The 25,786-nt window shown below is 34.9% G+C and overlaps 5 protein-coding genes across 6 annotated transcripts; 2 read left to right on the top strand and 3 right to left on the bottom strand.

Moving 5' to 3' along the window:
- The first annotated feature begins 5,510 nt into the window (after positions 1-5,510).
- LOC105178005 (laccase-11) lies at positions 5,511-8,089 on the top strand. Its single transcript, XM_011101332.3, has 6 exons — positions 5,511-5,702; positions 5,794-5,945; positions 6,035-6,279; positions 6,404-6,532; positions 6,651-7,574; positions 7,660-8,089. Exons 1-6 carry the CDS (start codon positions 5,586-5,588, stop codon positions 7,788-7,790), a joined length of 1,698 nt encoding a protein of 565 aa, XP_011099634.1. The 5' UTR covers positions 5,511-5,585; the 3' UTR covers positions 7,791-8,089.
- Positions 8,090-9,611: 1,522 nt separating this feature from the next.
- Positions 9,612-15,187, top strand: LOC105178006 (Galactose mutarotase-like superfamily protein). The gene is made up of 10 exons (XM_011101333.3): positions 9,612-9,804; positions 9,907-10,014; positions 11,096-11,206; positions 11,503-11,554; positions 13,308-13,445; positions 13,588-13,686; positions 13,801-13,898; positions 14,312-14,419; positions 14,509-14,590; positions 14,938-15,187. The coding sequence occupies exons 1-10, from the start codon at positions 9,734-9,736 to the stop codon at positions 15,001-15,003; spliced, it is 933 nt and encodes a 310-aa protein (XP_011099635.1). The 5' UTR covers positions 9,612-9,733; the 3' UTR covers positions 15,004-15,187.
- Positions 15,188-15,297: 110 nt separating this feature from the next.
- On the bottom strand, positions 15,298-17,863 carry SYP112 (syntaxin of plants 112). Of its 2 annotated transcripts, none has more exons than XM_088884788.1 (2): positions 16,566-17,863; positions 15,298-16,480 (listed from the first exon to the last, which is right to left on the bottom strand). In XM_088884788.1, exon 2 carries the CDS (start codon positions 16,407-16,409, stop codon positions 15,516-15,518), a length of 894 nt encoding a protein of 297 aa, XP_088740914.1. In that variant the 5' UTR covers positions 16,410-16,480; positions 16,566-17,863; the 3' UTR covers positions 15,298-15,515. The 2 variants fall into 2 exon arrangements, with proteins under 2 accessions (XP_088740914.1, XP_088740913.1); XM_088884787.1 differs by having other exon boundaries at positions 15,298-16,454.
- Positions 17,864-17,994: 131 nt separating this feature from the next.
- Positions 17,995-21,403, bottom strand: COAD (4-phosphopantetheine adenylyltransferase). Its single transcript, XM_088884789.1, has 6 exons — positions 20,877-21,403; positions 20,511-20,582; positions 19,245-19,304; positions 18,760-18,854; positions 18,450-18,519; positions 17,995-18,370 (listed from the first exon to the last, which is right to left on the bottom strand). The coding sequence occupies exons 1-6, from the start codon at positions 20,997-20,999 to the stop codon at positions 18,272-18,274; spliced, it is 519 nt and encodes a 172-aa protein (XP_088740915.1). The 5' UTR covers positions 21,000-21,403; the 3' UTR covers positions 17,995-18,271.
- Positions 21,404-23,001: 1,598 nt separating this feature from the next.
- Positions 23,002-25,713, bottom strand: LOC105178007 (alpha/beta-Hydrolases superfamily protein). Its single transcript, XM_011101335.3, has 4 exons — positions 25,029-25,713; positions 24,764-24,866; positions 23,557-23,765; positions 23,002-23,361 (listed from the first exon to the last, which is right to left on the bottom strand). The coding sequence occupies exons 1-4, from the start codon at positions 25,637-25,639 to the stop codon at positions 23,097-23,099; spliced, it is 1,188 nt and encodes a 395-aa protein (XP_011099637.1). The 5' UTR covers positions 25,640-25,713; the 3' UTR covers positions 23,002-23,096.
- Between the last annotated feature and the right edge of the window lie 73 nt (positions 25,714-25,786).

Genomic DNA, 25,786 nt, shown 5'->3' with positions numbered 1-25,786 from the left:
AATTGAGCTGTCCGAACATCCACTCGTGCCCATATTGCACAAGGGTGCCTCATATAAGAGCTACACCCCTCGTGCCCTTATTTCAAATTTATAATGCCAAAATTTTGTCAAAATAAAATTCAATTTTCACTTATAATTTTTGCATATCAGCATTACAACATCGAGCAGTGGACGAGTGATCCTTCATTGTAATTCATACAAAACTGCTCCAGTAAAAAACGATCTCGAACAACAACAGACGTAGAGAAATTTTTGAAACCACGCAAATCTCCCATCTTGCAACTGTTTTCTTAGCCTATATTTTCTACACACGTTCATGGTCTTACAAAAACGACTCCTAACACAGTCAATTATCGATAAAACTATCTACCGATATATGAGTCGAAATCAAACCATTCATTTTGATATAAACATTTATACAAAAATAAATATAATAATGTTGAAAATCCCGTAACGACAAATTCACAATTAAACAGTAGTTATAAGTCGAATCAAATATTTTATTACAGCTAAGATAACACCACAACAGCCAAACGTTGATATCTAAGGCATGTATGGTGTAAGGACAAATTGGGGTGGTTGTTGCAGCCTAGTTGGTCGACCTATGTGTAGAACAATTCCATTTTTCATCCATTTCCACAAACGCTCCCTTTCAGTTTCTTATTAGCTGGAAAAATATAATAATTGGAAAGGAATGCCCCCCCCCCCCAACCCCCTACCCTACCCTACCCTACCCCCACCAGCAGTTGTTGGTATTATCATCGTGTGTGTAAAATTTGTTGTCACTTTCGACAGGGATAAGGTTTTGGATAGCCTTTTCTTACTTGTATTTTTTATTTAATCTTCTTTTTATATATATTGCAGCTGACATTAACCTGACAACCCCTATGTCTTCTTTTATTGTTCGCATGCATTATGTTATTCGTTTATTGTCAGAAATATATATTTTTTTTAATTCGAATAGAAATTTAAAAATATCGGACTACGTGAATTATATCATATCGATGTGTTATGAAAAATGTCAATTTATTATGATTAATTATCATAACTAAAATAAAAAGACCGTATTGACCATAATTGTTGATTCGTTTCAAATGTGTTACGAAAAACTTCTAAGATGCAATCGTCAATCAGAGAAATATTTCACGAAATCGGATAGGATGAAATATTCGTCACAAGTAATCCATCATGAGAATTGTTATGTATATTGATATTTCCTCCCTTTCCCTTTTCAATTACTTAAAGAAAAAGATAGGAAATTAATATAATAATTAAAAAAAATTAAAATTCTGACAGGGGCGGGATGGTAGGGGTGAAAGAATATTGCATTGGCAGCATATGCTGATGATAGTGGTGTGGGAAAATGACTTAAAATTTTAATTGTGGGTGGCCGTATTTGAAATCCGGGCTACACGTACACACATACCTATATTTCTTTATTTTAATGCATGTGTATATATATGTGGCTAAATAAAATTTAAAAACTCAAAAATATTAATTAATCTCATAAAAGATAGAGAAACGAAAAATAATAAATAAAGTTTGTGTAATAACATTTTTAGGTGATGTGGCTTGTAACTCGATTGTATGAGGTATATTCTGTTCTGACTTCATATGAGTATGTTTGTCTACATCATCAACCCCATATGAGGAACTTTTAAGGTGCTTGCTTGCATTATCAATCCCTAGATGAGGGACTTCGGACTAGCACATGGCATCATCCCCACATATGACATTGAATGGTGTATTGTGTGACTTGAATGGTGCATTATTGCATAAGGTATTGTTTGATCTGACTCTATATGGGTCTTACAATTTTATTCTGAAAATGTACATCGCTACGAAGATGAAGCATTGGGTCTTATGTACTGTTTAAGTTTTTCATTTGTAATCAATGTCATATTTTTTGTTTTTGTAGTTCGAAACGTTCATGTTTAATGATCATACACTAGTAAAATCAGTGTCTCCTATATGTTACATCCAATGTAATTTATATTGATTAAGTAGATGGTTGATGATGGAGCGGAAGTAATAAAAATAAATAAAAAGTAAAATAAAAATACGTCTCTGATATTTTGAGAACTCGAAATTTAAAGTGAAAATATTTTATTATTGAATAACTCTCATAAGAGAGTTTGCAGTTATTTAAAATAAAAAGTCCTAACCTCGGTAAAATAGGCCTAAACCAACTAAATTTTCTCATAAACTCGTAAACTTCGACCTAAAGTATGACAACATCTAGCAATAATCTAGTTAAAATAACGAGCCAAAACAATAACTATAAAAAAACATCCAAAGAAATGCTTGGATAGCGGTCGAAACAATGAAATCTCGCAATGAACAATTCTCGTCGATCAAAATAATAAGTAGATAACTCATCTCGTATCAAAAGCTATAGCCGTTTGAGATCCACTCTCAACGCACGCAATTAAAGCGCTATACCTTCGACTTTCACCTAACCAAACACTTCAAAATTTATCCATCTACTGACGCAGACACCATCTTAAAAAAAATTTAGAAATACACGACAATCATTGGAACATCCAATACATATTCATATACATAAAGACCTGTATGCCGGAGTTGGGACGTCCTTAGAAAGGCTCGACAGTTTGCAGAAAGGCCTAAAAGAAAATCAAATAGCAAAACCCTTTTTGAGCCCCTTTTCATAAAGGCAGAAGCCTCACTGTACTCTCAACATTCCACTCCAGCTACACTCTGAACCATTAATTTTGAATTCGGGATAATTACATTTTTTTTCTTTTAAATTTGAATGTGATTATATATAAATTTTTATAGTTTTAAAAATTATGATTAGTACGTCTGATATTTATTTCTGTTTAACAAATAGATTTCTTTGTTAGTTAAAATTTATTAAATATATTAATATTAGTAAAAAAGTTGAATGAAAAATGATATTTGCCCAGATTGACTTATTTTTTCACTTATTGAAAGTCAAATAAATCTTTTCTGACCAAAATATCTTTATTAGAGTGAAGATATACTTTCTCACATGCACAGATGCACTAGCTTGTGAAAATGTATATAGATAATTTGATCAAAAAATATTTATTTGATCTATATATGCAGTACTAAATTTAAATATAGATTTTCAATCAAAACTTTTGTAAATATTAACAAATTTAATTAATTTTGACTAATAGCAAATCATTTTACTTAACTAAGGTTCTAATTGATATCGTATTAACCCAAAAAAGATTTTTTCAATAATTTTTGAAAAAAAAAGTATGAGTAATATTATTAATTGGTTTGATTATAAGGCACATATATAAGTCTCGTAAATTCAAGTAGTAGATAAAATGAAATGGGTTGTGTCTTCTCGAAAGATAGGTCATGAGGTCGAATAAAAGTAAATAAAAAACTCGTTTTTTATAGTAGATTCATGATTTGATTATAAGCAGTTAAATCTATCTATTTTACACTTTAGTGGTCGTGACTATGAATTAGGGATGAGAACAGATCGGATTTGTTAAAATCCAACACCCGAGTATAAAAATTATTTAAAAAATCGGGTTTAGACCAATAGTTCAAAATACCAACATCCAAGACCCGTCCCAAGCTCGAGTGATTTCGAAATCTGTCCCAGACAGGCTAGTTTTTGGATTCATTGTCATCCCTTAAACCTGGATCTATTGCTATCTCTATAATCTCACATTTTTATTAGTATTTATGATTAAAATCAATTATTTCAAAAAATGCCACAAAACTTCTAATCTTTTCATACTTTTTACTTAAACCAAAAATTCAATTTCAAAAGGAAAAAAAACACGTATTAGGTAACATTTTAAAAAAACTAGACATGCACAGCTTGATTATGAACTATGACAAGTTTTATTCTCGATTTTGGACTAATCTTTAGAAAGTGAATTTTGGTAATTTTACTACAAAGAAATCAAAGTTTAAGAGTGGTGCTTGAAAATCAGTGGACTTATTACATTATAGTATTGGAATGGGCTCTTCACCATGTTCTATTTTGAGCCCACGAATGGTTTTCACTTTAGACCATAAAAGTACTTCTGATAATCTAAAAATTGTAATATGATGATATCCTCCACTCAGGAAAAGTATTATTTTAATCTGCTAAATATGTCTAATTTTAATTTTAGTCCGATAATTATGTCTATTTTTATTTTGGTCCAATAACTTACGAAATTGTTTACTTTTAGTCCTTTGGCAGATTTTCGAACAATTTTACTCCTGTAAGTGCATATGAACTAAAATTGCCTTTCAAAATTTGCATAAGGGTAAAACTGTCCGAAAATCTATCAGAGGACTAAAAGTAAGCAATTTCGTAAGTTACTGGACCTAAACAAAAATGAATATAGTTATCGAATTAAAATTAAAATTAGACATGTTTAGCGGACTAAAATAATATTTTTTCCTGCTCCACTCTAATTACCTAAACAAAGTCCTGAAAAAGTTGCAATACAAGTAATTTGTATTTACCAATTGAGCCAACATCACTGATAAATGTAAGAAAACTTAAGACTTATCTGCCTCATAATTCACTCAATATTCCATGGTGTGATGGTAAACAGATCCTTCACTCCACCATTTTAGCAATAATGCACTCCTCCTTGTGCAGGTTAAATTGCCCAACAATTCAAGATAGGAAAAGCTTACCAGAGTGTCTTTGTTGTGTTTAATTAAGTAATATTTCTATACACCAACTCAAAATGAATGTGGGGGGAAAAAAAACCCCACAAAAACTTTCTGCTTTTTGAAAACAAACATATGCTTCTTCATTTTGATATTAGGGTATAGTGATCCCATTTACATGAATTTGTACCCACATGAGCTATCAGTTGTCGGATCACATATAAGATGTTATCATGTGTTTATACAATGGCTTTCAATTTATGGGTATAAGCCTATATGGGGACATCAACTTTTTGTACCGATAGGGATTTATACCAGATTTCTCGTTTAGGCAAGATGACTTTAGTTATTGATAAATTACAACGGACACCCCTAATATTTGTCAAATTATAAATATTTTCTCGTTGTTTGAAAATTACAAACACCCTTAAGAATTAATGGATGTCTAGCAAATACCCTCCTATAATGGGCTGTCACGAGAGAATATTTGTTAGACGACCATTAATTTTAGAGGAGTATATATAATTTCTCAACAGTGAAGGGTCATTGTAACTATGACAAACTTTAGAGATGGCGTTGTAATTTATTAAAAAAAGAAAAAGAATCACTCAAAAGCCAACTATTAGTTAATTTGCTTAATTGTAAAGCTTAACAAAGCAATAGTTTGGAGGGGGGGTAGGTCGTACATACCTCTCATTTGATTCTCATGCAACCACAGCTCTTTCTTGCCTTAAAAATGGTGGATTTCTCAGCCTCCAAGTCAGTCATTGGCCCTATCTTGCTTTTAAGCTTTTACACATCCCCTTCACCTAATTATTCATGTCCTGTACAGAAATCTACCTCAACTTTCCCAAGTCAAGAACCATATATAAATACTCCACACCAGTCTCCCAACCTCCATCATTGTCTCTCTTACTCTTAGAAAATACATCACAAAGAATTTCACTCTCAGAAAGAAGAAAAAAATGATCAGCCAGAAGAAATTTTCATTGCGATTACTATTAACTATTTGTACAGTCTTCGCGTTTCTTTGCTTTGTCTCTTCTCCAGTTGAGGCAGCCGTTAAAAGATATCAGTTTGATGTGAGTTATAGCCTAATTGTAGCTCGTTGAATGTTTGTTAGCGAATTAGTCACTGATCGTTTTTGTATCGTAACGTGTGTGATATTTGCAGATCCAAGTGAAGAATGTGAGCAGATTGTGCCATGCAAAACCTATTGTGACCGTTAATGGGATGTTCCCAGGGCCGACAATCTACGTTAGAGAGGGAGACAGAGTTCTTGTCAATGTGACCAACCATGCACAGTATAACATGTCCATTCACTGGTATGTATGAATTAACACATGAGGGTACTACTTTTTTCTGTGAACTTTGTTAAAATGTGAATGATGGACTTCAAAAATGAATGTTTTAGGCACGGGTTGAAGCAGTACAGAAACGGTTGGGCAGACGGGCCGGCTTATATAACTCAGTGTCCGATCATGATGGGTAGTAGCTATGTGTACGATTTCAATGTAACAGGACAAAGAGGTACATTGTGGTGGCATGCACATATTCTGTGGCTAAGGGCCACTGTGTATGGTGCAATTGTGATCATGCCTAAACAAGGGACTCCCTTTCCCTTCCCTCAGCCAGATAGAGAGGAAGTGATCTTGTTAGGTGAGTTTCATACCTAGCAATTTGGCGTTGAAGTAACGAAAGACTTACTGAAAAATTTGGGGATAAGTATAGTGCCATAACATAATGAGGATATGACTAAGACAAGTACTTGTTTGTGTTGCAGGAGAATGGTGGAACGCAGACGTTGAGGCGGTGGAGAAGCAAGGAAATAGCTTGGGATTGCCTCCAAATATGTCAGATGCGCATACGATAAATGGAAAGCCTGGGCCATTGTTTCCATGCTCTGAGAAATGTAAGGAACATAGACACACATCAAACCTCTCAACTCAAATTAACCATTAAAGTAACAAGAAAGAGCTGAAAATGTACTCATATTGCGTCGTCTGTCTGACTTATTCTTCCGCTATCAGATACATTTGCAATGGAAGTTGAACAAGGAAAGACGTACCTCTTACGGCTCATCAATGCTGCCCTCAACGACGAACTGTTCTTTGCAATTGCTGGTCACAACATGACAGTAGTTGAGATTGATGCCGTCTACACTAAGCCGTTTTCCACTCAGGCTCTGCTGATCGCACCCGGTCAAACAACAAACGTGCTAGTCCGAGCCAATCAGATCCCGGGACGATACTTCATGGCTACAAGGCCTTTCATGGATGTCCCCATTCCCATAGACAACAAAACTGCAACAGCCATACTGCAGTACAAAGGCATCCCCAACACTATTATCCCAACACTTCCGAACCTGCCTAGGCCTAATGATTCAGCATTTGCCTTCAGCTATGAAGAGAAGCTCAGGAGCCTAAACTCTCCACAGTTTCCAGCAAAAGTGCCCTTAAAAGTCGACAGACACCTTTTCTACACCATCGGCCTTGGACGAAACGCTTGTCCATCCTGCATAAACGGCACCCGCCTAACGGCTTCTCTGAACAACATCTCCTTTGTGATGCCCCAAGTGGGACTTCTCCAGGCGCATTACTTCAACATGAAAGGCGTTTACACTACCGACTTCCCAGATAACCCTCCGACTCCTTTTAACTACACGGGAGCACCACTGACGGCGAATCTTGGGACTTCCAAGGGTACAAGACTTAGCAGAATCTCGTTCAACTCAACAGTTGAATTGGTGCTGCAAGACACAAACTTGCTGACCGTCGAGTCCCATCCATTCCACCTCCACGGCTACAACTTCTTTGTCGTGGGAACAGGCATTGGAAACTTTGATCCCACAAAGGATCCAGCCAAGTATAACTTAGTTGATCCACCGGAAAGAAACACGGTAGGCGTGCCAACGGGTGGATGGACTGCTATTCGCTTCAGAGCTGATAATCCAGGTAACTTATCTTCTTAAATGATTCTATCACAAAACATGAAGGTGATCATATGTGATTGACATTGTTATTTGAAAATCTGTGACAGGGGTGTGGTTCTTTCACTGTCATTTGGAGCTGCACACAGGTTGGGGACTGAAAACAGCGTTCGTAGTAGGAGATGGGCCAGGGCCTGACCAGAAAGTCCTGCCTCCACCAAATGACCTTCCACCCTGCTAGTAGAGTTGAATTGATTATTTCGAGACGGATTTCATACGTCGCTTCTGAAATGTACAGATAATTGTGAATGCCTCAGTTGAAGAATGAGGCGGAGATACTGATAAATCTGGGGAGAGAAGCGAAAAGGATCTTCTTTCAGGCATTTATGTGTGTGTTTGTGAATGGATTTGTTTCAAACTAAATTGTAATAATGTCCCAATAAGTGGGAATGGATGTTTGTTTTCTTCTATTTTGTGTTTCCAAAATTTGAAAATGGACTCAGCACACCATCATTTACTGAAACTGAAATTTCTTTCTTACCTTATTTTTGGATTGATAAATTTGAATTTGATTAGAATTTGGAAAGGAACAATTGAACCTACTTTGATTTCAAATAAATATATTAAAAATCTTTAACATGTTTTAAAAATCTATAGTTAAAATTTTGTATAATTAAAATTTATGTTTCCAAACCACCTCCACCTCCTAGAGATGGCAATTGGCCCCAGCTTTTTGAGGCCCCTGTCCGGACATCCTATTTGAAATTTGTTTGGTATTGATTTCGGCAGATTTGGGTTAAGGTACGAGTTTTGTGCCGAACCTGCCCTACCCCGAACTCGCCTCGGTTCATATTTTATATACTTTTTATTATTTATTATCCATATGTAATACATTAATAATAAAAAGTTATGGTATTATATGTAAACCCTTAAATAATTTTGCATATGTCCAACTCTATATAAGAAATATAAAAAAAAAATAGTTGATTAGAAAGTTAATAATTTAAATTAACGTATGTTAAGGTATTTAAATTTAAATTAATATTATTTATTAAAAAATAAAATATTAGTTGAATGTATTCTTTATATTATATAATTCATTGTAGATCGTAAAATGATATTACTTAATGAGAAAATTAATAATTTAGGTGAACATATACTTTGTCTATACGAATTCATTTTAAATTGAAAATCATATCTTATTAAAATTATCTACATCTAAATAATAGTTATTTTTAATATATATTTTCAGACACTTTTATAAGATACAAAATTAAGAATAAAATTAAAAAAATATTTTTTATAATTTCATCTTTAATTTCACTATTTATTTAATTAATTCTTAATTAATTTTTTTTTGACAGGGTGGGACAAGACAAACAGGGCGAATTCAGGGTTTTAAAGAGCTGAGGCAAGGCAGGGTGGGGATATCCAAGATGAGTCTCGAATTCGGATAAACCCGCCTTAGACCCGCCCGTTGCCATTTGTACCACCTCCACCTGCCTCCCCCCACCCCCAACAACTCACTCCCCCCCCCCCTCTCCCAAAGCGGACATTTCACACAAGTAACTATTTATGATTATGTAGATGTATCGGTTCATTTTTAACATCCGCTAGAAAGAATAAAAATATCATTTTTATCAAATATTCGAACCTAAGTTGCTAATCGCGTAAAACAAGGGATCATATGTGCAACAACCCCTATCTAATGGGATTAATATGCAACTTTATCATTTAATTATTTTGTTCAAGGGTTGGGAATGAAGTCAATTCTTCCACTGTCACCAATGCTTTTTAGTTCATTTGGTATAAACGAACCACTTATATTGGATGGTTGTGAATTTAATTTTCTTTAAATATGTGGAGGCAGTGGTGATGGATAATTTGTATAAAACTTATAATTTTGCGGTATGTCTTGAGTCTTAACGGTGATTAAAGTCAAAGGCACTCAAATTTTTTATTAAAAAATAGAAAAAAGAAAGAAAATTCCAAGTTTGATGCGTTGATGCTGGTGGTCCATTACAAGCACAGCGAAATTCACGAATAGACAACAACAATCAAAAAAGAAAAAGAAAGAAAAAAAGAGAAATAAGACAAGAGAGAAAGAATATCCGAATTTCTGACTATGGTACAACATTTTCAACTCGACTCTGTCCAAAAAATCAAGAAACTGTCGAAGCGAAGATGGTGCCAGTGTCCATGAAATGGTCTTTCTCTCCCACAATCTCCGCCTCCAGACCACACCGAGTCAACCGGTGAGCTCACATCCAATCTCCTGATGGGGGTTGGTTGACTCTGCAATTCTACTGAGGAAAAAAAGGAAAGAAGGGCTATATAATTTGAATTTGTTTTTGCAGATTTCCTGGTGTGGCAATGGCGTCCGCAGGCGCAAGTGTTGAAAATGTGAAGGTTACTCAAGGTTTGGGTGATTTGCCAAAGGTTATTTTGACTTCTGTTCATGGGAGGTACTTTAATGGCTTTTACCTTCAAATCTTGGGTTCTTGGTTGCTTCTTGTGTTTATTTGTATTGATATCAATCTGATTGATGAATGATAGCCTTTGATGAAGAATATTGATTTCAATAATAAAATATGTACTGAAAATAAGATCCTCCCTTTTGTATTAATGATATATGCCTAGAGAATTACTTTCATTTAACAAGAAAAGCTCTTTTTCCTTTTTCCTCACTCCAGAAGTTGATGAACTTTCGCTACACACTGCTTCCTGAAACTTGGTCTTTGTGTGGCTTTCTCGCATTTAGCCAGAGGTTCTTGATAGGTACTTCTGAAGTAAACGTATGAGGTGGTGGCTAAGCTTATTTCTCTCTAATGTACAACTCATCAGGAGTGGATCAGTTCCCGTATTTCTGTAGAACTCTTGTAGTTGTAGAGGCTACTTCTATCTTTATCACTTTCCAAAGATTTCTCTTTTTGTAAAATGTTCTCAGCTTGATGGAATAATTTGCATCTTTATCAAATCCCTTAACTTGTTTATAATTCTTTTAGTCTTCCTGCCATGGTCATGCTTGCTCAGCCTCTTTTTTCTCTCTCTGAAGTTGTTGTGGTTTTTAATGTTCCGTGATAATGGTGTGGCTTTGTTCCTGAAGTTCTCGGACCTCTGCTAACCAGAGTACGTAAATACATGCTTCAATTATGACCAACTTGGGGTGGATAATAATTCTGTTGTAATTTCAGCATGAAAAAAATAGTTTTACTCAATTATAGCTTGTTCCTTTTGCATTAAGGATTTTCACATTTTTTCAGCATGCATTTTGATTTCATGGCGTCTTTTACATAGCCTAAGAATTGATTACTTTTCAATACTGCCAAATAGCTTGGGCTAATCTTGTTCATTTGTATTAACTTTTCATGTAGTTCCATCTGGTAGCAATGTAAAGAACTAAAACCTGTATATATTTTAAAATTATTACTCCACTGTCTTTCTTCTTTTGTAACTGAACTATTGATATTCGAGTTCGCTCCTAATTATTAAGATATACATGATTCTATCTTCTGGAGTATACAAGATGTAAATGTGATTTTGCAGTGAGGCAGAGCTATACCTGTATGGAGGTTGTGTCACATCCTGGAAAGTAGCCAGTAAGGACCTCCTTTTTGTTCGCCCAGATGCCGTATTTACCGGACAAAAGCCCATCAGGTATTCCCTGATTTGATTCACCAAATACTCAAAAGACGAAACTCTGCAATCTGATTCCTGCTCTAATATCCATTTTGACCTTTAATTTGCAATTCATTCTGGCTTGTCTCTTCCTTTTCGTTGCTGAGTTGACACAAGTTATAGACTCCAATAACCTGACTTATTCGGTTTTGACATACTCTCATTGTTGAGGCATCTTTCTTCTTCCTCTTTTGTTTCCTTGAAGCTTGGGTTTCAAAATTACTAATTCGAATTATGCTTTTGTGTCCACTGTCCACCCTCTTTTTGGGAAATAGTGGAGGAATACCACACTGTTTTCCGCAGTTTGGACCTGGCGCAATGCAACAGGTAATCCCTTCATCATTTAGCCACAATATTTGGTTTACTTACTTTCTTTTCGGTGCTTCTGAACATGAATTAGTAGATCTGCTGTTGCTTCAGAAAGTTTAGTTGTTTAAAAACTTTTATAGGGTACATTATATTGGCATACATTTAAGTTTGATCTATTTATAGGAAGTATGCTCCCTATTAATTGAAAATTTACAATTAGAACATCTACCTTCTTATGATACTCGTCATGCTGTTACTTGTTAACGACTTCTCCTTATGTTATTAGAAATGTTCTTAAATTTCCAATTTTACTTCAAAGCAACTATCACAGGGCTCATACGTGGGTAGATAGTAACTAACAAAAATGGGATAGTTGGTTTAATTAATCATACAGTAGGTTCAAATACTATTTTAATTTTTTAATATTTCTAATTGATCTTCTTATTATTCATTAAGTTTTGAAATAGTTCTTTTTTTTTTTTGATTGTAAGTTTTAAATGGTTCTAAATTTTAGTAATCGTATGTAGCATTTTCCTTTATACGCTAACAACGTAAAATGTAAAATACCTCAAGATGAGATTCAAATTCAACATTACAAGACAACTATTTAAGCTTAGTAAAGTACATTTCTCAAATTTAAACAAATTTATTGTCCTTTTTCACTCTCCTTTAATTGAGGCCCAACCAATGGATTTTAATTCAATCTTTAGAGGTGGGTAACTTTAATTATTTTTTATTTTCAAAATTATTCTTTTTTTAAAGATGATCTTGCAAAGACAGGTATCATAATTACTAATTCAATTTCAGTTAAATAAATGACCAAAATCAAATTGAGAAATTATGTTATTCTTTGATTAATTAAACTTTTTTTATTTGATTCAGGCAATCGGACTAGTCGAATTTGTAATGCAAAAAATACTTTAATTTGAAGAATCTTATACATCAAACTTGAAAAGATTTTGCAATACTTAATTTGGAATTTAAGTGTGCGAATAACTATTATTTTTAATTTTTCTTTTATTCCTTTTCAATTTGAATGGAACCAAACAATGTTACGAGGTGCATTCTCAACCTAAATATTTTATAGATAAGTATGTATATATTTGTACTGGTGGATATGGTTTATTACTTATTATATTTAAGATATTTCACTCATTTGAATTTATGGACTAAGAAGTAATTTATTGATGCTTCCGTACGTTCATGATCATCGACTTCAACATTATCTCTTAATTTGATGAACTCCTATTACCTAGTATATCATAATTAATCATCTACCGATACTTTTCAAGCGAAAAATGATAAGCTAAGCATTAGGAATCAAATCACTTAGTCGCTGTGGTGTTCTTTTTGTTTAACATAATAAGAGATGTTAAGTAATCTGACAATATTATACACTTGCCAACCCACTCTACCATCTAAAACTAACCAGAACACCCCTTCTATTATAAGCATTTTACAAAATAGAAGTAAAAATGTCATTTTCAGCAATTCCCGTTAATGTGTTTTACCGACAGGGAGTTTAACTGTCATCCTTCAACAGCTAGAGAATGTTCCTGTAATTAGATAACCTCCAAGAGTTTTGATGTAAATTTACCATCTTTGTGTCTAAAGAACTTGTTTAAGTTTTGGTTTTCCTTTACTGGATCTTGTTCTTGTGCCAAGAGCTTTTTACAGTTTAAAACTTAATGGCAATGTATCATACTTGATGTATCTCTCCAGTTTTTATGTTGAACTCTATCTGGTTTAAGGATGTCAACATGATTGACAGCATGGATTTGCAAGGAATACGAACTGGTCCATTGTTAGTTCTGAAAATGTGGAAGGAAATCCTACTATTACTCTGGAGCTAAAAGATGGTCCGTACAGCCGTTCTATGTGGGATTATGGTTTTCAAGCTCTATACAAAGTTAGTAACTTCTTTTGCTATTCTATATTATTTGTCATTTGCAGCATGTATCTATCAATTCTTTATTTTACTGCTATGATTAAGATTTTTCACAAATCCAAAAACACTTTTGCCTCATTGCACTTCCATCACTCTTTGGCAGGTCACTTTGGACAAAAGTACCCTCTCCACAGAGTTAAAAGTAACAAATACTGATGAAAAGCCATTTTCATTTACTACTGCTCTTCATACATACTTCAAGGTGAGTATAATATTTATATATTGGGAAAGCAAGTGCCGGATCTTCTGTATATCCTACCTTCTACGCTTCTGAGATATTTTAACTGAAATAATCAAGATGCTTTCTCCAACGCAGGCTTCAGTGACTGGGGCATCTGTTAGAGGATTAAAAGGTTGCAAAACACTGAACAAGGATCCTGATCCTAAAAATCCGGTGGAGGGTAAGGAGGAAAGGTCTGTATCAATATTAGGTGGCAGTAATGGAGAATAGTTTTCTTTACACGGAAATTCAAATTCTGTTACAATCGCATGTAAATGTAATGGTTAATGTGCTACACGATATGAGGTAATCAAACATCACTCAAAAGTTGTGCTTGCTCGCATGTCGGGATATATATTTTGTGTTTTGACATCTACACTTCATGTTTATTTTTACAGGTCATTCTTCTCCCATTTTCTCATATAACTCATTTAAAACAGTAACAGATGGTACAAAAGAAGTTCCACCATTAGAAGGGCAACATTTTCTTGGAGCATTTTGTCTTATTACCTTTGTAAATACTGCATAATGAAATGGGACACCATTGTAGCATTTGTGCATTCAAATATGTGAGTTACTTTTCCTGACCTTTATTTTCTTGACACAGGGACGTAGTCACATTTCCGGGATTTGTTGATTGCGTCTATCTGGATGCTCCTGGAGAGTTGCAGCTGGACAATGGTTTGGGTGATGTGATTACCATCAAGAATACAAAGTAATCAAGATGCTTCCTCTGATAATTTTGTGCATTCCATCTTTATGATTACATCGTCTTCACTGTCCTCTTATATTCCTCCCCTGCAGTTGGTCAGATGCTGTTTTGTGGAACCCGCATCTGACAATGGAGTCGTGTTACAAAGATTTTGTTTGCGTTGAGAATGCCAAGGTACAAGAGCCTTCAGTTTTAAATTCACCTCTCACCCTTGCTATCCTTGGAACTATTTATTCTTTACTACATAAAATGTTTCTCTCGGGATGCTGTGTGTATTTTTCAAGCTTTTAAGCGGATAATTCATTCATGGAATCTGACTGTTTTATAGTAACCAAAATTAACAGAGAATCCATTCATGCCATCTCACTGTTTTATGGTAATCAAAATCTTGTTCTTTCTGTAATCTGGAAAATCAACTCTTTTATGTACAAATACTTTTCTACTATCATTCTTTTTCTCCTTCATTTAATTCGTATAGATTTCTATTTACTTGACATATTTATATTTTCTCCTTTCCTCAGATAGGAAAAGTTCAGCTAGAGCCCAAGCAATCTTGGACTGCACTGCAACACTTGAGCTTGGCTTGAAGTGCAGATGGGATCAACTTTTTTGTTCTTTCTTTTTTCTTTTTTTATTTTCTCTTTGTGTGCTCTTCTTATTAAGAGCAAATCAACATTGTAAACTGTCGGCAATTCTCAAATGACTGTACTATGTGTAAGTTATCTTGTTGTATGATGTATTTCTTCATCAATAAATAATTTTCTTTACACATTCTCATGTCTTCTTCTTAGAACAATAAAATAATTTTCTTCAAAGTGTGATTAGAACAAACAAAAGAGTTTTGTCCACCCTCACCATAAATTTAAATGCAAACACCTGCAAATTTGCAACTTGAATTGACCATAGCTATTTGAAAACCAAAACGTTAGGGGGTGCAAATATGATGACAAACGACAACCATGCATATCAACTAGTTCCAACCAACGTAGCAAAAACTCCTAAAACTAGGCAAGACTTATTATAAGAGAGTTTACATTCCAGCCCTCCTGGAAATCTGAGTGGATCGTTGAGAATGTCTGCTTTATCTTCCCATCCGTCTTTAACTTGTCAGCATTGCAACTAAGCAAACTAATACTATGATAAACACCACAGCCCACACCCAACATATCCACTTCTTGCTCTCCTTCATCTGCTTTGCATAGAAGAGACTGGTAGTACCACCACTGATAAAGCTACTTGCGTTGGCAACGTTGTGCTCGATATCATCAATCTGTTCCCCTTGAGTCTCCACCATAACAGCCATATCAAGAAACACTTGATGAAGCTTATTCAAACTCCTCCAGATATCCATAACAGCTTCATGCCTCTCTTTGTTCTCCAAATTTGTCTCTGTCCTCGACTCAAATATTTCAACCTTCCCATTTCCAGAAATGATCTTCTCGATTACCTCATCACTTGGGTGCTCCCCCGTTGCATTATAGTACCTCCTCCTGAGGCCCTCCTTGTAATCTGTCATTATCTTTTCCCTCAGAGCCTGGAAGCCATTCATAATGTCCTTAAGCTTGGCCCTTAGCCCATTAGTAGTTGAGACCCTCGTCCGGTCAACAGCACTGCCTTCTGCATATGCCAAAGATATCCTCCGATTGACCACATTGGATTTATGGAGCACTTCAAGTCTTGTCTTGACGATCTTGGCTTTTCTGAGTACAGCAACCATGTCTGAGTCCATTCTGTCCCTTAGCCCACGAAGAATTTTTGCGCTGTAAGTGGATTTAGTCTCTTCGTTCAAATTTTGAAGATCGATCAAGAGATCAGTGATCTCTTGCATATTGTTCTTGATTACTTCGACTTCTTGGAAGAATTGGGAAAGATTGTCTTCATCCGTGTGGCTGAGTTTCCCCAACTCTAAGTCCCTCCATTCTTCAATATGAAATTGCTCTTGCTTCTTCAACTCAGCATAATTTAAAAAAGACTTTGTCATAAGATCATTCATCTTGACTGCAATTTCTCCAGACCGCCAGCAAACATCAATCAAGAACTGAGACAAGACAAATGTTTTTCATTCTGTTAACAAACGACCTATCAGTTGATCAATACACTGATTACATGCAAACAAAGATAATCAAGAAAGAGAGAGTTCAATTTATACCTTTCTCTGAATTCGAAAACAAAGATTATCTTCTTGAACAGACAGAATGGGTTTGATGATCAAACCTCAAAGAATTCAACAATGGTTTAATCCCTTTCAAGATGATGATAAAGATGACTTTGTTTTCTTCTCTTTTTCTGCTTCCGCCTCCCTCTTTCTTACTGGGTATTGTGTGTGTCTGAGTGATTCCTGAAGGAAATGGGCAGTAGTAGTGATACAATAAAGAGAAGAATTCGTGAAGAAAGAGAGAAAACTTTCGAGGAATTAAGGCAGAGAGTTATTACGATCCTTCAGTTTTAATATTTGAAATTCGTTCTCTTGGCCGTTGGATTGAAAACTCCCGCTAAGATCGGTTATAGGGTCAGTTGTCTGATGGCATCGTATTACACCATATTCATAAATTTTGTATAAAAATCTATACTATTATAAAAACAACCAATTAATCGTACCAATTTTTTATTATCTCGTCTTACCCTTTCATTCATTTTATTCTTTCAAAAAAAAATTGCCCATGATAGTAATTTTATTATTTTTATCATTATTTTAAAAATACAAATTTTTTTTCCTGTCAACCATCTCTTTCATGTTCTTCATAACTTTTGCCTTCACAAACTTTCATAATTTTAATAAATCCTATTACAATTAATTTTTTCTCTCACATTCTCCATATTTATTTTTCTGACAAGCTTCCATATTTTTAATTAACATACAATTATAATTTTTCTTTCTTTCTTACTTTACCTCACATATCGTTTTTCTCAAATACTTCCTTCTTTTTCATCACCTCACTATATTTTGTGTCTTTTTATAAATTTTTTTTCTCTTTATCTCACACTACAATTTTTTATATACTCGTGAAAATCGCATGCAACAACTAATTAGGATAAATTACAAGGGGCTTTCTGAAGTTTGTTGTAATTGCAAAACCCAACATTGTTTAAAAAATTATAAATACTCTTTAAAATTACAAATACCCATTACAATAAGATGTCACAAGGATCATATGTTAAAGTATTTATAATTTTTCAAATAAAAAAAAAATATTTATAATTGAGGCAGATTCCAAAAGAGCCCACTATAATTTAACCTAAATATTATTAGATTAATCAAACTTGAATTTGTGCAACAGCTTTTATAGTGTACAAAAATTAAGTGGAAATCAATTAGCATTAGAATCACTAGATGGTGGAAGAGTTTTAAATTTCAAAGTAGTTGCAAAATTATTACTTCAAAATGTTGAGTATTAAAATATAGGATAAATATATCAAACTTCTCCCGACAAGATTTGATATAATTATAAATATTACTTTGTCATTTGATATAAAAAAATAATTTAAATAAGATTCGTACAATTAGATGAATTATGAATCCACCCTAATGGTAGAATGAATTACAGATTGTCACTGTGGATACATCAAGAGGTAAGTGATTGTGTATTGATGAAAATGATGAGTTTATTTATGAAACACAAACATCCCACCCTGTGTCAAATTAGCAGAGCATACAGTATAGATACATTCCATTAGGCTATGCATGCATATATATATATATATATATATATATATATTCTGGGATTCAATCAGGGGGAACTGAAGTTCCTAATTACCTCTGCACATCTGTAAAAACAAAAAGGCACTCTTATGACCATCCAAAGCCAAAGGAAACAACTCCATAGAGCAACAATTTGGACACTCATTGATCGAGCATTAAGCCTGCCCGAGCTTCTCTGCTTCAAGTCTCCTTAATGCAGTGGAACTCAGTTTCTCCTTACCAGATTCTTCGGGGACCAAATCAACTACTTCAATCTGCACAAGTTCTAGAAGTTGAGTTTATAAGGGATATGGCGATGACAAGGTAGTTTGTGAAGATTTGTCAACTCAAAACCTTTAGTTGCGAAAGCCCTCTCTCAGCCCTCTTCCTGTTAACAGATAGTCCCCCAGGCAACGTTTCCTTACTGTTTAACAGGCAGCTTGGGTTAGCTACAGCATAATCTCTGAAAGCATATTTGGCGGATGATAACAACCATATATGTTGTGTAAGAGAGCTTTCAAATAAATTCATAGATGATACCATCACATTCTAATCCCCAAAAGAATGAATGTAGAGACAAAGAAGAACTAGGGCCTCGAAGCCAACAGGATTATCCATTTATGCAAATTATTGCGGAAGTATAATTCTAAGACAGAGTGTGGACCTGACAACAATAGCCTCCAATTTGTCGTCAATAATAGATGGACCATAAGGATCTACAATTGGTTCTACTTGCACAATCAGCTCTGGTTTAACAGACTGAAGAGGAAAAAATGTTACGGGAAGTAAGAGTTATCTTCATGAAAATACAACATGAAAATTGTAAATAAAGGAATGTAATAAGAGGCGGCGAGTGCGATGGCCTTCTCATGAAAATTCTCTGCTTATGTCGTGTAAATCATAAATGTCCTTCATAGAATACAAGGTTCGATGCTTTCTCATGAAACTAGATGGCTAAACTTAAACCTTGAAAAGGTATGAACCACTCATAATCTCAGACATATATCATATTCTATGAATGGCAGCCAAAGTACCACTTTCCTATAGAGGAAAGACACGCAATATAGACTCAAGATAGATAACAACAAGTCATGTTAATCAAAATAGAAAGAGAAGACGGAACGTATTTTCTTCACATATAACAAGTACCTTGATGTAATCTTGAACATTTTTCATTCTTTGTTCAATTGGCTCTATCAAACTAGAATACTGCAAAAGAAGAGCACATACATAATTTTTGAATTTTCTAGTGGAATGAAGAACAGTAAAATGATATCACAATTATGCGATAGCATATAGGAACTCATATGTATAAGAAATGAGCATGGATCCCCATCGGAACATGTTATATCACAGGGTCTTTGAAATTCTACCTTCAAGTCTTATGCATGGAACTTGGAAGTACTAGGGCCAGCCAGCTGAACTGATCAATATCTCTAAGTTGAATTTAAAGGATTACATAAATATGAACTTTGAACCAGTTCACTTAACAGCAAGTCCAGAAGCATGTGCCTTTAGTTAAATGCAGAATGTACATAAGAGTCATCTATTTCACAAAAGCTGGATGAATGTCACTGACTTGGACATTACAAAGATATCAAAAATCATATCCTAAATGTGACAAGCAATGTATGTAATGTAAATTTGAACTGATTCCTTTTTGCACCATACCTTGGGTTTGATGCAATTGAGTATCACCTTGAAAAACAAGTTTAATAAGGTGACTTGCTAGAACGAGTTGCCTCAATGGTTTGTAATTTTTCTTAAAGAATTCTACTAGAAGCTTGTTACATGATCCAAGTTCTGATGTTTGAGCCCTTCAAGCATTTACTGACCTACTCATATGTGTTCTCCCAGTGTGATAGATTGTCATGCATCAAAACGCCGTTACCATGTAGATAAAGATATTCTATTCCGTTGCAGCAATTATTCTGACATATTGAAAGAGTCATAAGAAATTCTTGTCATTTTTAGTACTGAATCATTGCGTTCACTCCATTTTTTAATGTTTAATTGAAAAATAACCTGAACCAACATCCTGTTATTCGCAATCCGTGTTTTGTCCTTTTCAGTAATAGTCAGTATACCTAAAAAGCTACCACACCTCTACATAGACAATCTATATTTATTCATTACCAAACCACACTTCGGTTTGCGATTGCGGAACGTTAAATGATTTGCTTTCAAATACAATCAAACCAATATGACTAACAAACTGACGGTCTTTAAGATGAGAAAGAGAGACACTCATTAGCCATGAACAACCAAACAAGAACAACGTACTTTCCCAGACATACACAAACACATCCTCACAACCATATGATCATCACAAAGTGTTCATATATGGATGTTCAATACGCTTATGTAACTGGCCAATAAAGACAATAATAGGACAAATACTTAAGTAATCAGCACCTGTTTTTTAGTGAGCATAGGGCCATCGCAAACACCAACCAAAACTCGATCACTCGCCAGCACCGCCGCAGCCTACAAAATTAGAACAATCATCCAAAGCAAGGAGAAAGGAGAACGTTGCTGATAGGGAGAGGAACCGGGGCCAATTAGGGTTTTCTTTTTCAATCAAAAAAAGATCACGGCATTTGTTCTTTTTTCTTAAGAAACTAATTTGAAGACCAACAGCAGCCTTTTTTGGTGGGCCTGAGCGCCCAAGAAAAAGGTACCCCAGGCGCCGCCATGGCTGAGCTAGGCAAAAGCCCAGCACCATTATGCTATGGCAGCTTTTACAACTATCAAAAGCTGTGAGTATGAGCATGAGCAGACCTTGAGGAATTGGCGATGACCGTCGTGTAAGCGATCGAAGGTGCCACCAAGAACAACCGCGGCATAGGAATTGGGAGGCGATAAGCTTGAATTGGGCCCTGAATTCTCACCCAAACCCGCCATTCTTTTGGGGTATAACAGAGAGAAGACCGGGTTTTGGTTGGGTTGAGCAAATGGAAATTAGGCGGAGCTATATATACCTAATCGCCCCACACCTACAGACAATTTGACGTTCGTTAAATGCAGAGTATCTGTATGGGGTGGATTTGTTTGCGAACAAATCGAATACTGGTCTAAAAACGCAATCAAAGCACATTGCATCTGCACTACAGCTTTCTGCGTAAGGACCAATCCAGCGAGACTGTTCATCTAAACCCTTTTTCTTGATTCTTTTTATTTTCCTTAATTTATCTTACTTTTTCTTTTCTAAAGTCGGGATTTGCGTTTTTAATGGTCGGATTCGAATTGGGTTTCGGTATTCTTGAAGTTTTATCCAAGAACTAGTTTTGGTTAATTGGTTTCTCTCTGTCAAGTGCTGTCCAAGAACTCGTTTTGTTTTGGAGTATCTTTTGAAATGTTGTCCACGAAATCCAAATTCGATGATTCCCCTTCTCCAGTAATAAATTCTTTTAGGCCGCGTTTGGTATGTTAGATTAGAGTGATCGATTTTTTAAAGAGATTTCATATCAAAGAATTAAATATTCTTGATTTTTTTACTACTATTATAATAATTATTATTTTTAGGATTAATTATATATAGACGATCTTTCTAAATACGAAATTATATTTTCTTAAAATAAAATAAAATTACATTTACACTGCTCCAAATTTCTCTAGCCATAACTAACCCCTTCCATTAGAGTTTGAACAAAAAATATTGACATCAACAAAAAAAAAATTATGTACATTTTTAATTTTATTACTCATTTAATATTTGCATATATATTTTTATACTTATAAAGTAATAAACATAATATATATAGTTAGGTTAACATCATTACATTTTTTCTATAAATGTTAAATTATGGATAAAATTAAAAGTTTATGTAGTTCTTTTACTAATGTCTGTATATTATGTCCAAATCCTAACAAAATGGTGAATTTTCAAATGGGGTGTAAATATAATTTTGCTACCTTTTTTAGCGAAAAGATAATTTTTTTTTAATTTTAGATGGAGTCTAAATATAATTAATTCTTATTTTTATGTTCGGTTGGAAAATTTCCATTTGCTATTATGGTGTAGTATTTGGTTTGGGTGATTGATATCCATTTACCACGTTTATCATTTACTTTGATATCGAATTTCACTAAACATGTCCATAATGTTTGGATTCATTTTTTGAGTATTTTGTTGTATTTTGTGGAGATAGATAGAGAAAAATAAAGATAGATAAGTCTGTGTTAAAGATAGTATGTATATTTAGATTTGTTTTTTGAATAATTTAAAATAAGTATTATATATTTAATGTTGTGTTTTGGGAGACAAAAATTACTATTCATTGTCAAATCATGTGTTTTTTTATATATATTTATGTATATGTATGTATTTATGCTAAAACAGTTAAAAACACTTAAATAAGGTGTTTTTGAATGATGACAAACATTGGGTATGTTTTGACTTGTCTCGAAAATAACTTGAAAATGAAAACAAACATAGTGGTGAATTTTTATTTTATTTTTATATAAATATTTATCTCATTTCACATAATTTGTGATTCACTTTCGATAATTACACAAATTTTTTAAGATATTTTGATTCGATAAATTGAATTTTTCGCTAAAAACTATAAAAAAAATTTAAAATTAAATATTAAAGATATTAAAAATAATATATCTATGCTTTTCAACCGTGGTTATTTACAAAAATTACTCTTGCCTTTTAAAAAGTTATACATACATCTATAGAAAAACATCAACATCATTTGCATAAACAGCCCCTAATTTTTTAAAAATTAAAAACATTCCAAAACCATCATCATCATTCTGCACAAACAACATTGCTTTTTGGCAGCTAGGGTTATTTATTTAATTACGCCCAACGAATGAGTTTTTCATTGAGAAAACAGAAAAAGGGGGATTTTCAATCACTAACAAAAATAGTAACTGCAGTTGACAAATTGCTCTATAAAGCAAACAGCAGAAACAGCTTAGCTCTATTTAAACTCAATCGCCCATAATACAAACACAAATTATGTTATCCATCCACCCATAGGAACGTCACTACAATTTCCATACCATTGTTAGACATTCCTTGAAGAAATTTTCAAGCTGAGAAGCATATACATCGGGGAAACTCCGGTAATGGTCGACATGAGGAGACGAGCCGAAATTGAAAGAGAACACTTGTTTCCCAGCCCTTCTCTGGTCCTCGATGAACGATTCTATGGCTTGAAATGGGATGACCTTGTCTCCTGTGCTATACAGATAGAGCTGAGGACAGGGAGGCTGATTGTTTCTCAGGCCAGAAATGATCTTTGTCAACCTCCTGTTAACAGTTACAAGACTTAGTCTCCGCATTTAATCTTCTTTCCTTCTCCTTTCTCTTGGGACAAAATAAAAGTAAGCTACATTGTCTAGAGTATTCAACTTTAGTGTGGTTTGTGATATCTTTTGAACAGCTAATACTCTCAGATTGTCGGAACTAAAAGAGGAAATCACACGAGATTGAACGCACACTTACTGGTTTATGTCAGGCAAATTGAGTAGGTAGGAGAAGAGCTTCTCGAATGCCGCTAACAGCAAGGTTTCAAGTGAAAGGGGTTCCTTGCCTTCCATATCTGATCCGTTTGCGCCACTTCCTAGTTGTGTTCCTCCTCCTGCCTCAGGCGAAGGGTAAGTAGCAGAGCTGCTTTTCTTCAGCAGGGCGGTGGTGAACCCAGCAGCCCATACCTGAAACAGTCAAAGGTCCCTTCAGCATGAGTACCTCTTTGCATAATGAATCAACAAGGTCTCCTCTGTTCTTGGAAGTCAATATATAAGTAGACTACACAAAACACAGGTTAAGTATACTTCGTAAAACTAAAAACCCTGCAGCAATTTGTTGAAGGTCATATATTGGATCTTTGCTGAAAGATCACGTATGGATTTGTTAGCCTTTTGTGGTTTGAAATCACTGGCTCAGAATCACAATTTTTTTAACATTAACCCATAACAAAGCCACATATAGAACAGAAAAGTGATATCTTCAGCTATAATTGGTGAGGAACAGGAAAAGGAAAAAGCAGTGAGAACTACAATCGATCACGTTTTCCTTTTGGAAACACTGGGTTGAAATTAAGTACTTTCTGAGTGGATTATGAAAAACATACTAGGTACATACGCTTAATTATAAATAGCTCTCCTAATTATGTTTCAATAGAAGCTTCCTTTGCATTTCTTCCAGAGCCCACTAACATCCGAGGTCCAAACATCCGACGTAAAATCCAAGAAAACAAAAGAGGAAAAATGAAACTCACACATGGACTGCTACACATATATGCATGATACGAAGCCAAAAGATATAAAACATCTTCTCTTACCACAGAGCGAAACAGTAATACAAACTATAAATTACACAAAACAAACAGTCGAAAGCTGATAATCATTGTTTCCACTATGCTAAAGCAACCCACACTTAGCAAGATAAAAGGCAGAAGCACCTAAACCTCAGGTACTTATAATACAAGAAACTAATATCTATTGGCGGAGCAACACATCTCTGATTTGCATAAGAATCAAACTTTTCTCATATCGAATCCCAGAGAAAGAAAGAAACCAAAGCTCTAGAATCCATCTATTGAACATCATCTTGGGTCGAGCACTTATAAAGTATATATGATCATGACTTATATCGAATAAAGCACTTTCCGGTACAAGGTAGAGCAAACTAAAGCAAATTTAGCACGAACCTTAGGATCTATATTGGGGTCTCCTCCTGAGTCTACAACACATCCCTTAATTTTCTCCAGTAAATCTTGTCTATCTTTCAAATTATCAAGAATGGCACCATACCTGCAAAAGAAACAAGATCATACTAACAAATCCACAATCATTAGCCCAACGAAACCATTGGCCATCACTACAAAAAATGAGCATGAAACTACATTGCAAGTGAAGCCAATTTTACTGGAAAACAGAAGAGACATAAAGAGCCGAACTTGCGCATCAACCTACGCTAGCCAACCGGTATTGCTGAAGGTGTGGAAGATCAAGAAGCGCTCGCGGCCGTCCTCCTTGGACAACCAAGACGCAAGCTCGTGCGAGAACCTTTCAATCCTCTCCTCCAACTTCTTGCCCAGATCAAACGACAGCACATCCATCACAGAGGCCACAAAAGTAACAGCATGAAAGCCCTTCGCATTGTACAGCTCAATATATCTCCTCAGGTGCTTAGGCTTCGCACCCAGCCAACCCAACATCACCACCGCAACCTCAGGCCCTTTATCCTCAACAAGATTCCCATTGTTCCGACCATTAACGCTTTGTCCGGGGGCGAAATTCCAGCTGAAAGAGTCGTTCTTTGCGCCAAAAAAAACGCGATCGAAATAATTGCTGGAGATGGAGAAATGGGCTGCCCCAAAAACCGGGAAAGAATTGAACGGCGGGCCATATAGGAGTTTGGAGAACAAGTGGCTGTGGGAGTGGAGTGAGAGTGGGGAGAATCGGTATGCGGAGCGAAGTTGTTGGGTTTTACGGAGAGGGAGTCGGAAAGGTGGATCTTTGAGGAGGATGGAATGGGTAAAATGGCGATTGGAAGAATAGAAAACCCGGGCGGAAGCTGCCATTGACGGGAACTGCACAATCACTGGCAGAAGAAAGAAGGGACAGCAAAAACGTTTTACGGACTACGGGAATACCGACAGTAAAAAATCTTTTTTTTTTTTTAAATTTTCTTTTTCTTACATTATTTAAATAACTCATTTAAAAAAAAT

The sequence above is a fragment of the Sesamum indicum genome, linkage group LG9 (genome assembly GCF_026168435.1).
Source record: "Sesamum indicum cultivar Baizhima isolate 11 linkage group LG9, ASM2616843v1, whole genome shotgun sequence".
In the NCBI taxonomy this organism is placed as follows: domain Eukaryota; kingdom Viridiplantae; phylum Streptophyta; class Magnoliopsida; order Lamiales; family Pedaliaceae; genus Sesamum; species Sesamum indicum.
The sequence above is the reverse complement of the archived record's forward strand: the minus strand, read 5'-3'. Positions and strand labels throughout refer to the sequence as shown.

Excerpts from the sequence above, each read along its gene's own strand:
- LOC105178006 (XM_011101333.3), top strand. The coding sequence starts at position 9,734 with ATGGTGCCAGTGTCCATGAAATGGTCTTTCTCTCCCACAATCTCCGCC. Across the intron at positions 11,207-11,502 it reads ACCGGACAAAAGCCCATCAG|TGGAGGAATACCACACTGTT; the intron begins GTATTCCCTGAT and ends TTTGGGAAATAG. Across the intron at positions 11,555-13,307 it reads GACCTGGCGCAATGCAACAG|CATGGATTTGCAAGGAATAC; the intron begins GTAATCCCTTCA and ends CATGATTGACAG.
- SYP112 (XM_088884788.1), bottom strand. The coding sequence starts at position 16,409 with ATGAATGATCTTATGACAAAGTCTTTTTTAAATTATGCTGAGTTGAAG.
- LOC105178007 (XM_011101335.3), bottom strand. The coding sequence starts at position 25,639 with ATGGCAGCTTCCGCCCGGGTTTTCTATTCTTCCAATCGCCATTTTACC. Across the intron at positions 23,766-24,763 it reads ACCCCAATATAGATCCTAAG|GTATGGGCTGCTGGGTTCAC; the intron begins GTTCGTGCTAAA and ends TGACTGTTTCAG. Across the intron at positions 23,362-23,556 it reads AATTTGCCTGACATAAACCA|GAGGTTGACAAAGATCATTT; the intron begins GTAAGTGTGCGT and ends AACTGTTAACAG.
- LOC105178005 (XM_011101332.3), top strand. The coding sequence starts at position 5,586 with ATGATCAGCCAGAAGAAATTTTCATTGCGATTACTATTAACTATTTGT. Across the intron at positions 5,946-6,034 it reads TATAACATGTCCATTCACTG|GCACGGGTTGAAGCAGTACA; the intron begins GTATGTATGAAT and ends TGAATGTTTTAG. Across the intron at positions 6,533-6,650 it reads GTTTCCATGCTCTGAGAAAT|ATACATTTGCAATGGAAGTT; the intron begins GTAAGGAACATA and ends TTCCGCTATCAG.
- COAD (XM_088884789.1), bottom strand. The coding sequence starts at position 20,999 with ATGGCGGGTTTGGGTGAGAATTCAGGGCCCAATTCAAGCTTATCGCCT. Across the intron at positions 18,855-19,244 it reads ATGTTCAAGATTACATCAAG|TCTGTTAAACCAGAGCTGAT; the intron begins GTACTTGTTATA and ends TTTCCTCTTCAG. Across the intron at positions 18,371-18,449 it reads GAGGGCTTTCGCAACTAAAG|ATTGAAGTAGTTGATTTGGT; the intron begins GTTTTGAGTTGA and ends GAACTTGTGCAG.